Genomic DNA, 17,095 nt, shown 5'->3' with positions numbered 1-17,095 from the left:
TTCATGGTGTTTTGTTTACTCCATAGTGTTTGTATTATATTTCAATAGACAAAACTCATATAACAGAAATTTAAATATTATTGAACAACAGTGCCCAAGCTTCAAGTTCAAAGAGGTAAATTTCTCACTTTATTTATATGATTTGTCATTACAGGTTAAGGAAGACCAGTCCCAGTTCTCACTGTTAATCACATAAAATGTGGTTTTCTATCGTTGCAACAGAAACAAAATTTTTATACAATGTTTAATATTACTTGTAATATACTGTATATATTCTAAGATTACACATGAATAAGAATAAATACACAGAAACAAACAAATGACCCATAACTTGAGCTGAGCGTATTACATTTTAAGCCAAGTAAAAAAACAAAGTGGCGTCTGGGCAGTGTACGTCTCACTGGTCACTGGTACACAGTATCCTCCATTACTGGTCCATAGAGCACAGGGCTGTACACACACATGCACACACACACACAAACACACACACACACAGTCATGACCAGCATCCCCAAACTCACACATACATCCATTCCCATTGTCAAATAATAAACATACACATACATTAAGTTTGCAGGTTTACATATGTTCAGACCCACATTTTACACACAAATCCCTCCAAACAAACTCACACACACCAGCCCAGCGAGAGAGGAATCTGCTGTGTCAGTATCCAAAGAGTCTCTGGCCCAAATATTCACAACACAATGACTCTCTGTGTCTCTCTGCTCAGCTCACCGGATCTCCTCGTGGGGATGGCTGCAAAATACTGGAGCAAATCCTGACTCATCTCCAACGAAGAAAAACCTGCCTTTACTCCACAAGCTCCCATGGACCACACACTCCTCATTTTTTTTTTTCATCAGGTCAGTGTGTGTGTGTTGCTTTTATTTAGCCTGCACCAGTGCTGATAAGCTGTGATAAATTATTATGCCTTGGAGTATGTCTGTCTGTGTTTGACTGTGTGTATATGTGTGTGATTGTTCTCCACAGTGTTTAGGTCCATATGTGGATTTTATTTTTTTTTTTATTTAAAAAATTTTTTTTTTACGAGATTAAAGGGAAGTGGAGATTTGGGATCGGGTGGAAGCAATTCATGTGCCTGTAGCAGCTGATTGGGTGAGGCTTGTGATTGACATGTGACACCATAGGAAAATGGGAGGAGTCAGTAACGTGTGAGCAGTTCAGCAACAACATTTTCAGTCGTCTGCTCCAGAAATTAATAGGCAGGTGCAGAGCAGGGGAGCAGTGTGAGCGGTGGGGGTCAAGACGGCTGGTTGCAGAGCCTGCGGGAATGGCTCTGTGTTTAATTGACACGTCAGGTCATTGGCAGTGGTAAATGGGCTGGACATACTCCGGTGGGAAGTAGCCCACATGCCCGTGGCAACGGCCCCTCCAGCGCAGTGAATCGGAGCAGTCAATGAGTTCGATGACATCACCGCGCAGGAAGCGTAGCTGGGAAGGGTGGTGGGGGGTGAAGTCGAACAGAGCGTGTGCGTGATGGGGACGCTGTGGAAGAGAAGAAAAGAAATAGAGAGAGAGCGATGGAGGGAGAGGAAAAGGAGAGAAAGTTAATAAAAACTTGTCAAAACGGAAAAACTGAGCCACACTCTTGACTTGCAGGTGTAATTTTTTAAAGATTTTCATGAAATCAAACCCCATTTTTAATGTTTCATTTTTTTCAGCAATAGCCATTCAATGTACATTTTATAAGTACCGCTCTCTATACTAGTTCTAATTGTTAGTGGCCGAGTCCGCCATTCCCATGCTGGACTCAAACTGCCGTCACACACACCGTGTAATCCAGCCACACTGTGTTTTAATTTTATCTCAATGACATCAGCCTCACTGTTACTGGTCACTCACCTAGTGCTGCATCAGAGCTGTGTTAAATTACAGTTAATGCAAATCCAGCCTGTCCTACTGCTGCTTCACATTAAAAGCAATCAACTAGTGAAAAACAGGGCGGCTTTCACTGTGACGCAGTCACAAGAAATGCCGTGTATTTGCCATCGAGGTTACCGCCGACTGCGATTATTCATGCTTAAAGCTGCTCGTGTCATTGTGACTCTTAGAATTAACCAAACACACATTTGACTTTGCTCAAAGAATATTTTAGTTACTTACTAGCATACTTACCTACTTATATGACTATATTACGCTTATTATTATAAATGATGAATCGTTTTTCACAAATACTCTTTCAACATGGATTAAAAATAAGAATTTCAAACAGTCTTTTAAATGCTCTCTGTCTTGAATTGCATGGTCTTTTCTTGGATAGAAAATTCCCCTTTGAGTGAACTGAAAAATTCACGGTGATCAATACGGTGGTTTTTCTCAGCTCCTGAAAAGCTAGGTATTCTTTAGTTGAACAGCCATGATGCAGTAGGAGAATTTTTAAACTGAGGGGTTTTTTTTGAAGCATTGCACTTGTTATCTTTACGGCTGTATTAAAACAAAACGAGAAACATTTTTTGCAACAATTCTCAGGTGTGCTCCAAAGGGTTCGAATCAGATTTAGTTTGTTTGCAAAAGCAGCATGTGTATTCAAGTTGAGGGACCAGCTAACTTTGTGTCCATTTAATAAAGAATGTGTATATATGTGTGTGTGTGTGTATGTGTGTGTGTGTGTGTGTGTGTGTGTGTGTGTGTGTGTGTGTGTATGTGTGGTTGTGTGCATTTTTAACATCATCTGGTCTTTAGCCAGACCATGGTCAATCCAGCTATTCATATTAAATATAAGCTAATAATAACGTGGGAGGGATGACCAAGACAGCAGCGGCACACAGACAGAAGAAGAATATAGATATGTGGCTAAACACCTGGGGCATGTTCAGCCCCGAGAAAAGGTAGCAAAACATTTATTTAAACTGAAACAGTAGTGCATTGGACACCCTGTTGTGTTACGCATGCGCACTGCCTTTTATATTCAGTGGTACACTGTTTCACATCATTTTGAGGAAACGCGATGTTCAACTTGGAAACCGTAGCACAGCAGTGCACCTGTTTAGATTGAGCGTGCCCCTGTATATAGTTCGGATCAAAGATAGTCTGACTCGCTGGATGTAGACTGCTGGTATAAGCCTGCCATTGGCTGCGTGTCTCACGCGGCCTTCTCCTCCCCTTCCGCTATCTGCCTGTTAATGTTTTCAAATTCTCCTTCGCTACGGGAAACAACAACAGCCTCAGAGCTAGCAAACCTACACACTGAAGGTGGCAAGTTTCGACGAAGATTTGGATTGTGCAATCACACAGTGAACATACGTCCCTTACTGTTTTTGTGGCGTTTCCTTTGCAGGGAATTAGCCATTTTAGTGACGTGCAAACATTCAACCTAAACTAGTTCCGCCCTAACACTATTTTTCAGGGGCACTGTCGCTGCATCCTGGGCTCAGCGCCACTTAAGACGATTGTGATTGGTTTAAAGAAATACAAACCCATATAGCAGAATGATAATGGGTGCAGCCAGATCATTCTCCAGCGCTGACACGGCGCTGGTGAGGTCTGGCTCTGAGAGACTAGATATACAGTAACATGATGGGTTTCATGCAGACGAGAGAAATTGCCTCTTTGGATTTATCAGTTTAATAATCTTTTAACATTTTTAACAGGAAGGTCAAAGACAACATGTAGCGACAGCTACATATTTACGTTGAAGTTATGCAAGTGGTACTGATCTTCTCATCAAGTTCTTGGCAAAAAAGAGAATGAGGGGTTTTCTGTACATGTTGAACTATTCATACTTCATCAGAAAAAAAAAATTAAGGTCTTGTGGCTTCAGTGACATTTGTATGATAACACTTAAAAGGCTGATTGACAGAATTACAAAGAGAGAGAAACACAAAGAAACATGTCCCGCCCTGTACACGTATTGCCAAGTAGAGTTTGAATATAGGACATACTGACACACAGACAGGATGGTGAGAGGCAGACAAAGAGGTGGTGAGGTGGACTGGTTGGCAGACAGACTGACCGGTAGATAGATTAAAAAAAAATTCATTTCATATTTGCATATTACACCTTTAAAGCTACAGTTGTCTACATCCACCCCCGTCACGGTATTATGAAATGTAACTTATGTTAAATGTCTCCTTACCCGACAGCAGAGGCTTATTTTGTTTAAAACACGGCAAATCTCATTAAGAGAAGGTATTTTAGATTGCAGCTGCACTTTGTGGTTTAGGCTTGTAAATAGGATGTGTATTTCATAAAAACCTCACCACGTTAAACTTCATGAAACATGAAAATTAGGTCGCACATCCTTATTTTGTACTCATAAACTTTGTTCATTATTGGCTACGTGTGGGCTTTGACAGAGCACAGCGCCTTTAAAGAAAATAGTAATTTGTGGAAAATCAGAGAGAGAAAAAGAGATCTAGAGTAACACACAGAGAGAGATGGGTAGACAGAATCCAGAATGATGTGTGTGAGGGTGTGATAAGAGTATGCACCTATACACACACACACACACACACACACACTGACTAAAAAACTCTGTTAAATTGTGATCTGTGGCAAGGTGACCTGCTATCAGATCAGCCCACAGATGATGTGCTTTTGCTGTCTCACTGTGTTTTTCTTTGAGGTCACCTAAAGTAGTGTTTTCCTTCTCCCCTGATAGCTGGCCTCCTCCGATCTCTGTTGACTTGTGAAGGTAAAAGCAGTTTAATAGTAGCAGAATAAAAGCGACTATCTTAAAGAGAGTGGCTTGAACTTAACTAACCTTTTAGCTGTCAGTTGCACTCCAACAGAGAAAAATGGATGCGATATGAACACGGAGGGAGCAGAGACTCCCTCAGAGAGACTGTAAAGAATACCTTAGTTGTATTTGTATGTATGTGTGTGATGGGTATCTGTGTTGGAATTCTGGGCTTAATTTCTGTGGAGTGCTCTTGGTGTAGACCAAGGCCCAGTGTAATGGCATCCAGGCAGAGGTAGGCACACACACAAACAAGTACACTCACACATCAGACAGCAGGATTAGGATCAGGAGACACAGACACAATCTATCAGTCCCACAAATCTATAAAATCCTCATGGTGTTATCCTTTATTATTTCACTGATCTAGCCTGGAGTTCTAGTTTGTGTGTGCATGTACATACACTCTGCCTGAGTGTTTGGGTGTGAAAGAGCATATGTGTGCAGGCCTCTGTTTGCTCGGGTGTTTGTGTGAGTCTGTATGAGTGATCCTGTGACTGCTGTGTATATATGCATTTGTGTGTGTGTGTGTGTGTGTGTGTGTGTGTGTGTGTGTGTGTGTGTGTGTGTGTGTGTGTGTGTGTGTGTGTGAGAGACAGACAGACATTCATTCATTTTGTTCTGTGCCAGTTTGTGAGCAGCAACGGTTTAGAAGGAGAAATATAGTCCGTCCGTAAGGGCTGCGCTCGGCTGCCCTGTGATCAGCGTTCTCTCCAGCGCCCACTCCAGCCCAGAGCGGGCGCTGACAGTGGAACAAATTACTCCGTAACATCAATGGACTAGAGCTTTGTACTAGATTAATCTCTGCACGCACACACAAGCAGGGCTTTTAAAACAGAAAAAAGCGCCTCTGACACTGCATCTGTTTCCAGTTTAAATTGACAAGGTGTCAAAAAGGGGGCAAGGTTTGCATGAACGAGCTTGTTGTTTGAAGTAAATTCCTGGAGACACAAGGACATAGGGGATATGCTGGTGGGAGAAATGGAAAAAAAAAAAAAAAAGACTGAGATTTACGTCCCATCCTGCCTTGGTGAGATAAGGAACGATCTAGGACCATGTAATGAGCTGATGTGGAATTAGTTTGGAAAGACCAACCGCACAATGGGAGGAACAACACAGAAAGCACTGCAACATGATTCATAGATTAAACAAGGCCTTGACAGACTTAGTTTATGTCTGTGACACTGACCCACATAGTCAAAAACAGAAAGAAATTGTGATCATGTGGTGCTGTCAGAAACAGTGAGAAAGACAAGTCAGACAGGGAGTAATCAGCCATGACAATATTTCCATGAATCTTTTACAGTACATGGGTTGACGTTAGCGTGACTTCTCTGAAATCCTGTTTTCATGCATTCATTTCTTTATCTAAAGGTCTTTTTTCTTGTATCTTTGTGCTTCTAGTGCCACAGCCTAAAAACCTCCAATGCTATGTTGGTGACTGAAGAAGTAGGTAAATTATTAATATTCAATATTTTTACTATATAGATTTGACAGAGAGCATATACAATGAGGATACAAAGGCAGGGAAGGGAGCTGCTGAATGAATCGCCGGAAAGTTAGGTACAGTATAATTTAACAGGATAAAAAAAGGTTTACTGCATCTAGCTATTAAGTTGTCATGTTACCCCCTTACATCGTAATTTCTTCAGGTGAAGCATTGATAGAGTTAAAACTGAGTTGTAAGGGTGTGTGGAGACATGCTCAGTGAAATATGTGCAGTGGCCGTCGGACGTTTGTTGATGCTGAAGGCCAAGAAGAAGCCTGACAGATACGAAGACCAGCTAGACGGTGACTTTATATGAAAGGACAATTAAAAAGCCAGTTGCTAAATTTAATGTTTAAAATGTGTTTTAATCTGCGGACCTCACTACAGCACAACAAAGACCACTGATTTTGGATTACAGATGGCCATGATACGCCAAAACATCTAAGAAGCCAATGCAGAAAAGGAAGGGTGGAGTTTATGTGATCTTGTCTCCCTTATCTTAAGCTGAAGATAAAAACAGGCCGCGTTCCGAAGCAGGAGAACTGTTTTTGAAAATTGAAATGATTCAGTACTGAGATGAGTCCAAAATAATGTCTACATTTCTAGCAGCAAACGTATATTATATAATCAGTATAACCTCGCCAATAAGTGAGAGGTTGTGATTTTTGATGGACATTGGGTTTGGATTTACAAAATGCTTGAGCTGCTTGCTTATCGCTAAATGATTGTGTATCTGTATTTTAAAAATAGATTATAGAAAATATAATTGACCCCTTGAGACTCTAATTAAATCAGTTACTGTACAAACACTAAAGTAAACAAGAACACAGACATTAAGGTATAACTAAACTGCTGTAATCTGATGTGGAGAGACAGATTTTTTCTCAGGCTAAAAAGCCATGTAGTAAACAGCACCTTCAGCATGTCACCCTCAGGTATGGGGCTTGTTGTGATATTATCTCCAAGTAATGACGAAGCAACACAGCGATGTAAAGTTCAAGGAAATTTACAGCAAGTGTGCTAATGTTGGAATGATACAAGCTTACTGTATATGACCAACAAAAAGTTACTCGTATCAGATTTAAATAATTGTTTATTTTTGCAATCAGTCTACACAAAGCCCACCTAGAATGCAACCCTTACTAGAGAACAACAAGGTGAACTGTGACCACGTCAGACCTGAGGCTGAATAATATAGAATAAGTACTGTTAACTGTCAAGATGAACCTTAAATAATCATGTTCATGAAGTGATAGCATTAGTTCTGACCTGGGGCAAATCTCAGTATATAATATAGAGCAATTTCGTTCTGTATATGGAATTAACCTGGGACTTATCACATCATAGGACACTGAAATAAAAAAAAAAAAACCAAACATAAAATATAGGAATAGGAAATAAAATGTTACAACATTAAATAGAAAGAAGCTCACTCTTTTATCTGCTAATAAAGATGTATATTCCAATGTAAAGCCAAAACCACTGGTTATAATCTTTGCTCTTACGCTGAAAAGCAGTTCTTGGATTATTTAGTGTAATTAATGTCTTAATTTGTTGGAGGTCTGATATTATTTCTAAAATATGCAGAGAAGTCCTTAATAGAGTTATCATGTTATGTTTTCATTTTACAGCAGTTAGAAAATAATCAGATTAAGCACATTCACTAATCCCATTAAAACATACTTTTCAGCATATTCAAGGTTCTGTTGAGTGTTTTTAATAGAGCAGTAGTATCCTAAAGAATAAAGCTGAAATGATAACTCATTCAACAGAAAATTAATTAGCAGCGTCTTTGATAATTGTTTGAATAAATTTTCAAGCAAAATTTCCAGAACATCTCGTCGCAGCTTCTCAAAGGTTCGCCTGTTTTTTTTTCCTTTTATATCATTGTAAATTGAATATCTTTGAGGTTTTGTACTGATAGCTGGATATAACAAGAGGATGCCACTTTGGGCTCTTGGGAGATTTCAGTGGACTTTTTCACCGTCTTCTGACAATTAATCGACTATTAATCGAGTCACTAAAGATACTAAAGATTAGATAAAGTCTCGTGAATGGAAGGTCATTGATTAAATCACTTGAACAGCTCCATTTAACAATGTTATTCCAAACAAATATCTAAAGAGCCACTGCCAAAAAGATGACTGCTAATAACTGTTTATTTACTGAGAAGTCAGAGCAAATTGACTAACTGGGTCCATCATCAAAGTAAAATTTAAAAGAGAGACTAAATGGAATGTAAAATAGCAATAAAATTAATAAGCATAAACATCCTGTTAAAGTCTTCAGTCCATTTTATAATAGCAAAAATACCCACTAAGTTCTTTACCCACTATTCGTATTTCCTGCAGGTGTTGTCAGAGGAAACATATTAATAGCCTGTATTACTTTGCTTGTCAAGGCAGACGATAGATCCAGTGACAGTAGTAAAGAAGATAATTTTGATGGTGACAGAATGATAGTTTTGAATTAGCAATTTGAACAGATATATTCATTATTTTACTATTTGCTACTGTATTATATTAGCTCAAGGTCAAGGGTCATGACACCAGCACCTCAGCCAAGAACAGATGACAACCAGTGTTGGTGGCACAGCTACATAAACTACTTGATGATCATTAGAAAATACAATTCTCAAAAAGACCTAGTGTTGTTTCCCTGTGTTAGCTGCCCACATTAAAGAGATGACAGTCTCCCATGGGTCCGCCATCGTTATCTCTCATTTAACTACCATCCTGATGCCCTAAAGCCAAATTCTTCACTCGCACCTGCTCCAGCTGCATCTGCTCAGATGACTGGATACACTGTGCAACATCCCCAGTGATTTAAAACATGCATTAAATCGTTTAAGTGTGAGGCCACATGCTGCTAGACAAGAACTAAATTTATGAAAAAGCTGCCCTTTGAAACAAAAGCATGTTTTCAGGATCAAAACCTCTCATCCTCATCTGCAAGTCTGCTGCTCCACCGGATGAAATACAGGACCAGTCTGCTTGCTAGTGCCAGTTATGACACAACCCCAACTGAGTTACGGTATAAAATCAAGTTTTAGAAAATGAAAGTTGATGAAAAGCTCAAATCCTGCTGGCTTCAGCACTACAGTTTACTCCATTACACTTACATAACAGCAAGTATCTGAAGGACCAGATTTAATGAAGTAAAGCTCACACGTCACAAAGATCAATATAAGTGGATCATCTTCAAAGGAATATTAGATTCAGAAGGGCTTACTCAACTATATCGATATTGTGCTCCATATTTTATTCTTTTTGGAATTAGAAACTTCTGTAAATCTGTGTGTTCATTCTTTTATTTAATGTGTTCTTTGAAATGCATGAGCGTTCTTCAGGTAATGCATTTTAAACTATAACTAGCCCATTCTTTCAGGTTTTGTTTTTATCTTACTTTTGTAAAGACATATTACTGCAGTCATTCTTCTCCAAGCTTTTAGCTAGAAGAGAAATAACGGCGAGCGGTGAGCTGATAGACGAGTGCAGGGTTCCATTTTCCAGCAAAATGAGCCAGTGGAGTCAAAGCAGTGGTCACAAACAAGACCCCATCTGCAGGATTGTTTGGGAAACAGATAGTAGCATGATGGGCAGAGAAACCTGGAAGCTGTTCTCATCTGCATTAGAATTGCTTTGGGCTGACGCCTTTTGAAGAAAAGCCTTCCAAACCCATTAAAATGGCCACAGATTTTTAACAGAGGACGGACACAACAGGTCTGAGATGTTTTGAATCTCCAAAGCCATTTTGTAAATTTTTTTCCAATGCAATCTGATTTGCTATTCACATTACATCTTTGAAAATACAGCTCTACTCTGACACTGGTTTACAAGTTTGTTTGTTTTTTTGCCCCATCATTTCCCGTGTGGAAAATAGATAAACCTTTATTTTTGTTCACGTAGATAATGTTCTCAACATGTAATCTAGATCTAGATCTTCAGATCTGAAGAACTGGTAACGGCGTTACACTAGACCACAAAGGTCATGTGAGATTGTGAAATTCCATATTAAACTTGTTTAGTAGTTATAACAAATGATAAGCTGCATCTCTAATGAGTTATGTGGTCCAAAATGTATCTTGTCACATCCAGTTATTCAATATCCCAAATTTCAGCGTATTCACATGTTTTCTGTCAGGTTTAGCAAGAGAAAATACAAATGACAGGTAGTTCCCATGATGGTGTCACCATGGGAGAATTTGCTGTTGATATTCTTGGGAAGTCATTTTGCAGATAAGATTACATTGCATGGTAACTATTCCTGGGATTGGCAGGCAAGCTGCGCCCAGTGGCGAAACCAGGTCACTACGGAGGAACTTGATCAAAGCGATCCTGACATGACAGCATGTTCGTATCACTGTAACACCAGCCGCGTGCTAATACTTATCACATCATTTTCACTTCTCTAGCTCGGCACCTGAGAATACACCGCCAGTCATTAGGGAACTGAAGATGCAGCGCTGATCACTGAGAGACGTCAAATGCAAAGTCATCTTCGGGTAAGAAAAAGCTGCCACATGGAGAGCATCTTTGATTTACAACAGGGAGGTTAAACTCATGCTTAGACCATTAGAAATTTAACAATGAGATTTGGGATTATGGGAGTGGATCTTTTTCAGTTGGGTTGTGCCTTCGGTCTAATACCTGTTCAAATGGCAATGCTCAGAATAATGTTTTTTAATGCGTAACATTAAAACTACTACCTACATCTCAGTGTTTAGTGCGGCGGGGTCAACTGAGCAGTGAAGGTGTGTGTTTAGCCATGCTAGCGGCATGACTAAAAACAAACCATTGTTAGTCGGTTGGTCGATCAGTCCACCGCTTTTGTCTAGAATTAAATATGTAAACAACTATTGGACAGGTTTCCATGACATTTATGATCCCCAGAGGATGAATCCACGTAACTTTGGTGATCCCCTGACTTTTCTTCTACTGCCACCATCAGGTCAAAATTTTAATTTGTCCACTTTGGTCTATGGTGAACGACTTCAAAACTAGTGACATTCCCATCAACCTCAGCTGTGCCTAGGTTTTGTGCTAATTAGCAAGTGTTTGCACGCTATCAACACACTAAACAACCTGCTTAACATCAGCATGTTAGCATGCTGAAATTAACATTTAGCTCAGACCACCACTAGTCTGTGCCTAAATACAGTTTCATAGATTTGCTGTGGCTTGGGTCTTGTTTTAAAATCAATTTTCTGTAGCGCTGTGGTGCTCACTACCTCTGGCTCAGTGCAAAAGATGACAGATTTGGTTCTGCTCCTAACCGGCAGCAGCCCTGTGATCTTTCATTGCAAGCTGCACCTCTATGTCAAACCCTGCTGCCACAGTCACAGCTCCAGAATTTTTACCAACATATGGACTGGTCCCATAGCTGTCAGCTCCATTAAAAAAAAGCGGTTATGCCTTGAAGTCACTGCGAAATGAAATATGAACAGCTGGGTAGCTTGTTATGTTTGTCCTAACATACTGATTTGACAACAGATTGATAGGAGAAGAGAGTTATGGAGAGGAGAAACCTGATATTTAACTAAAAGGTGTTAATGTCATCTCATCTTGTTTGCTACCAACGTTTTTAAAATGTATTTGTCTCATTTGCTTTAGTTGCTATGGTAAAAATATAAGAATGTAAAAAAATGTTGGTTGATTGTGGTTGTAAGTATTATCTTCGGCTAGACTGCATTAAGAAACCAGACAAACGAACAAGGAGTCGTTTGCTCACCCTGGCAAAGTGCTCGGGGTCTCTCAGGAAGACGGTCCTCTCCTTAGCGATGCTGTTGCTATGGTAGAACTCCACCAGCTCATTGAGAGAGGAGAAGAGCTCGTCCCACACGTAGTACTGACCAGAGCGATCCTGCAGCACCTTGAAATGCTGAACATGGTCCCCATAACTGCAAAAATAAATAAACAGAGAAACAGAGAAAATTTTACCATAGTTTCTCATGTAAAAAGAGCATTAATGAAGATACGTGCTGCCTCATATATCTTCATCGGGTTCACGGAGTTGGTGATCACCACATTGTGTCAGAGACTTGAGGAAGAGCTCAATTTTGCTGTTGTTAGACTAAAGGAAAAGTGGAAGTGACATGTCTTGAGTGTGTTGTTGCCACATCGCAATGCTACAGTGAAGATTAACAGAAAGTCAGACATCATCTGATCTACCCCGAGTCCTGTCTCGGAGGGCAGTGTGTCTTCATATCACAAGTTGCTGTTTGCATCCAATACATTTGAAACAGGTTTGGGTTGATAACAATGGTCTTTGCCTTTGGTCCTCTCAGCCGCCCCTGTAACTCCACAGCTGTCAGCTGTCAGAGCTGGCATGCATTTAGTGCTGTCTTGTTCATTTTTCTCCTCAAAAAACAAATATACTATAGTTGCCTTCCTTTTTTCAATTGTCATTGGTGTTTATCTATTGTAGCCAGGTACAATTAGTCCTGAGTGTTCAGCTTGTCCAAGACAGGTGATAAGGCAACAATAAAACAGACAAAACGATATGAAAACAGACAAGAAAGCTTACGTAGCCACTACATTTATAAAGAGAAACCCACGATGAAAAAATGTGGAAATTCTGTGCAAAATCTAAATTAATATAATCAGTGGAGAATGGAGGCAATTACCAATGGATGCTTTTTTTTAGTGTGTTTGAGTCATATTTTGCAATTAAAAGAGCAGACAATGACATTTACATGGGTTTCTCTGTGGGTTTGGGGGATTCTGTGCAGAGCCGGTGATGTCAAACGTATTTAATACCCACGGAGATTTTTTTTTCCACATGGTATAATGTATTAGAAAAATATAAAGATACAGAACATATTTTTGTTCCAGCGATTTTGATGAATAGAAGGCTGATGGGGGAAAAAATAATTTAGTGTAGCTAAAAAGTAATAATAATTAAAAAAAAAAAAGCAAATGGCACAAACAAAAATAGCCAATGCGTTGGAGTACATGCCTTGTTGTTGTGATTAAGAGTTTGGCCAATATTCATTGGCAATCATACCTGCCCCTATTCTGTTCTGTGCTGGTTGCTAAGTAACTTGCCAGCATATCTTTAGAAATCTGGACATCTCACCATGATCATACTCTTATATAACTGCATGTAATATGCAGCGGAAGTCAATACAACTCCCCCATACTTCTAAACACATCACAGAGTAGGTGTGTGTGTGTGTGTGTGTTAGGCTCCTTTTAACAATTGCTAAGATCTCATTTCCCATGTTTGTTAAAAAGATAATAATGCAGTAGGTAGGTATGGTGTGTTAACATCCTCTTTATCATCCTTTTTATTGTAACATCATTGGTGTCTATTAAGATACAGCAGATTTTTTTCCTATAAATGATCAGTCTTTTCTCTAGAAAAAGCACAACTTGGCATTTGTGGTTCAGCGTCACCAAACTCCTCCTCAGTGTGGTCTGACTGGCACTGTTCCGAGCTCAGTGAAAGTAAATGAGCATCGGCTTGTTTCAACCAGAATTTCTTTCTCTATTCAGCTGCCGAGCTTTGTGAACAAGCAGGACTGAATCCCTGATGACTGGATGGCATTCAGCTACACCTCCACCCTGCCCTTCTTTCTCTGCCTTCTCTGTTTGAACCTGCGTGTCCTCATTTCTCTCACCCTCAGTCAGTTTTCCAAAAATGATGACACTGTCGTGTGAAAAAAAAAAAAAAGCATGATTTTGGTTCAAAACATTAATTCAAGCCAAATGTAAAGTTTTTTTTACTTATTTTTGTATCAACACTGTACCAGCCTTTCTAGTCTTTGAACATGAACTCATTCTGTGTGAGCAGCAGTGCTATCTGTCAGTCTTTTTTTTCTTTTGCTTTGCCTCTGGGTCTGTATTCCTCTCTGTGTTGCCCTCACTCTTCTCTATTATCTGACTTCCAACTAACTTTTCCCTCCCTATCCCAACCCCCCCTTGTTATCTGCTCCACTGTGTCTCCATCTCTTGATTCAGCCTTATCCCTCCACTGACTCACAAACCCCGCCACAAAGTTGCAATCTTCTCTTTGAATGATCTCCATCAGCCCCACCACTGTCCCTAGTTGTTTAGGGCCCACTGCTGCACCCTACTGGTGGGGCTCAGTTACTGCCACCAGCTGTGAACCTGTGCAGCTGTTTGTCTGACCGCAGCAAAGCCTTGGCCGTTACCTGCACTGAATGACAAAGAAATAATAAGTAAGGATTTGGAAGGCAAAGAGAAGAGTGGAGTTTAAAGACAGGATGTAGACAGGGCAAGGACTTTCCCTTTAGGGGATTCACAAATAATGTAATGCTGAATGAAACACATCAAATACTTAGAAGGAAGGAAAGGGGAAACAAAACATAATTTTAAGTTGTGCTGTAGCCTCTGCAGACATCAAGGTCACATTTCCTGCAGGTGTTAGGCAATTGTAACCATGCCCTGGCTAGCATTTACTTTTTGGTTTGTTTCGGGTCAGTTTTGAAACACAAAAAAATGTCGTATCAAAGCCTAGCTTAAAATTAAATGTTGTGTCTTACTAACAAAAATGCTTGAAATCAGAAATAATGAATGAGAGACAATCAACCCGTTTCATGGCAAAGATTTCATCCAGTGGTTGTCAGTGCACCCATACGCTGATATCACAACGCTAAACTCACGCACAATTTGATGAAATAAAAGAAAGTTAAAGTTGGTTTTCATATGGCACAAGAAGTTGAAAAAAATCCACAAAATAGCCAGTTCTTTGGGAATATAATTCCAGTTGAAATATGTAGGAAATTACACTGAAACTCTATAAATGCTATCATTAGTTTGGCAATATGTGGTAAAAAGCTCTGATTGTATAAGACATTAAATGAGCTTTTCTAAAAACCCCCATACATATAAAATTTTGTCTTCAAATATATAAAAACATGTTGTTACAGTGTTTGAGACCAGAGACAGAAGCCAGTCTGAAATCTTTCATTCTGAATTTTGCAAATCAGTTCTACATGTTGTGTCAGTAGAGACGCCTCTGGCTGCGCACGTCGAAAAAAATCAAACCAAAATGTCCTGCGGCCTATCCATGCAGCTGACCAGCATCCGTTCAAATATTTATTGAGCAAAACTTAAACCACATCCCATCTTAACACTCAATTTGCCCTGCAGAGGAAAACACAACTCCTGTTATAATACAGATACTGTCTCAGCTGCATCACAGCTGTATAGATCACGTATCACGTCCTACATGCTGTTATAAGGTCATTTGAACGACGAAAAGTTAATATAATTTTTACAAACTATATTTGACTTTTGCTCAACTTGACAGTTGTTTACACCATTATGATCACTGATCAGAGGGTCAATGATCCCATTGTGGTGGAGAAAGGAAAAAGAGGAGAGAAAATAGATGAAATGTTGTAGCTATTAATAGTTGAAGGTTTTATTTCTTATTCCCCAGAGACATTAGAGAACCAGTGTGCTATAACAACACAGACAGCATCTGTCTCAGCTTCATCGCACACACACTCTCACTCAAACACACACACACAAAGCACACTCTCCAAGTGCCCTCTCATCTCCCTGATCCAGTGTAATTAAGGCCGACAGCAATAGAGAGATTATGTTCTTTTTCCAAGTAAAAGGAAACGAGAGAGAGAGATTAAGAGAGAACAAGAGTGAGAAAGATTAAAAGAGAGAAAATGAAATAGATGTAAAGATAGCACACACAGGCAGAGATAGACCGATCAGCCACAACATTAAAACCGGTAACCGGTTTTAATGTTGTGGCTGATTGGTGTACACTGTAGATGAGGTAAGAAGTTATTTTTAAAACTTTTACTCTGTGCAAGCACAATTCAAGAGGCGTGAAGGTCATCCATCCATCTTTCTCTCGACTTCCTCCATCAATCTATTCTCACTTCCCTGTTTTGACTGTCTCTCATACATCCAACCCCCCTTCTCTAATCTGCCGTTCAGTTTCTAAACCACTGCAGATGTCTGCAATACCTCACACGGACACACTGACACCTCCAGCTATACATTTTACTCTGTGACTGTGTGTGTGTGTGTGTGTGCGTGTGCGAGTGTGTGTGTCAGTAAATGATGGTCATATCAAGAAATTATCAGTCTTTGTGCTTGCTGCAAATCACAGATTAGATCATGTGTCGACATGTGCCAGCCAATGTGTGCCTGTTGGTGTGTGTGACTGCCCATCCAGGGCTTGCATCTCATGTATGACAGCTTATGTGTGAGAATAGTGGCCATGAGTGTGTATGTAAAGTATGTGTGTGTGTGTGTGTGTGTGTGTGTGTGTGTGTGTAAGTGTGTTACATCCTGTGCTTGCATGTCATCCAAGCATGTCAGTGAGTGAGTGAGAGGTTCAGCTTCTCCTGCGGCATAAAAAAGCACCACTGTCACCTGCTTCGATAGATGGAATGAGGAGCAAGGGAGGAAGTGTGTTTGTGTGTGTGTGCGTGTGCTCTGAGGTTGCAGAGAGGGAGCTGAGATGGAGCGAACGAGGGGAAGAATGATAAAAGATGTTTGGTGGAGGCTGTTTAATCAAAAGTGTGTTGACGGCTCAATAAGGAGCATTTGAGGAAGAAATGATGTGAACACCAGAAAGTAAGATTCTCTTCTCAAGCCAGAAAGAAAACAGATACTTATCTGAACAAACATTGATTAAAAAGAAAACATTTGTTTTTTGCTTTTGAAAAGACAACATCCCTAGACAACAGCCCCATTGTCAACTCCTTATACAATGAATTTAAACCATGTCAAGTCCTGCGTGTCAGCCTGAAAATTAGGACAGACTGATACGATCGGGTTTAGAGCTAGAGCTGCTGTCACTGGTTGAGATCTGTTTCAGAGGATGGAGCCCATATCAGCAACTGGCAACTTTTGAATGCAATAAAGGAATTCCTGTAATAAATATGGATTTGAGTAGTTATATAATAG

General features: G+C 39.9%; 1 protein-coding gene across 4 annotated transcripts in view; it reads right to left on the bottom strand.

Annotated features, from left to right (window-relative positions):
- Positions 1-131: 131 nt before the first annotated feature.
- The window catches only part of grapa (GRB2 related adaptor protein a), a 29,374-nt gene continuing 12,410 nt past the window's right edge, over positions 132-17,095 (bottom strand). For all 4 annotated transcript variants that reach the window (XM_040159351.1, XM_040159370.1, XM_040159359.1 and 1 more), the window contains 2 exons: positions 11,922-12,090; positions 132-1,509 (listed from right to left, as the gene is read on the bottom strand). In XM_040159351.1, coding sequence (XP_040015285.1) covers positions 1,324-1,509; positions 11,922-12,090 — 355 coding nt within the window. In that variant the 3' untranslated portion in view covers positions 132-1,323. The remainder of the gene's footprint in view (positions 1,510-11,921; positions 12,091-17,095) is intronic.

Source organism: Xiphias gladius, chromosome 3 (genome assembly GCF_016859285.1).
Source record: "Xiphias gladius isolate SHS-SW01 ecotype Sanya breed wild chromosome 3, ASM1685928v1, whole genome shotgun sequence".
NCBI classification, from domain to species: Eukaryota; Metazoa; Chordata; class Actinopteri; order Istiophoriformes; family Xiphiidae; genus Xiphias; species Xiphias gladius.
The sequence above is the reverse complement of the archived record's forward strand: the minus strand, read 5'-3'. Positions and strand labels throughout refer to the sequence as shown.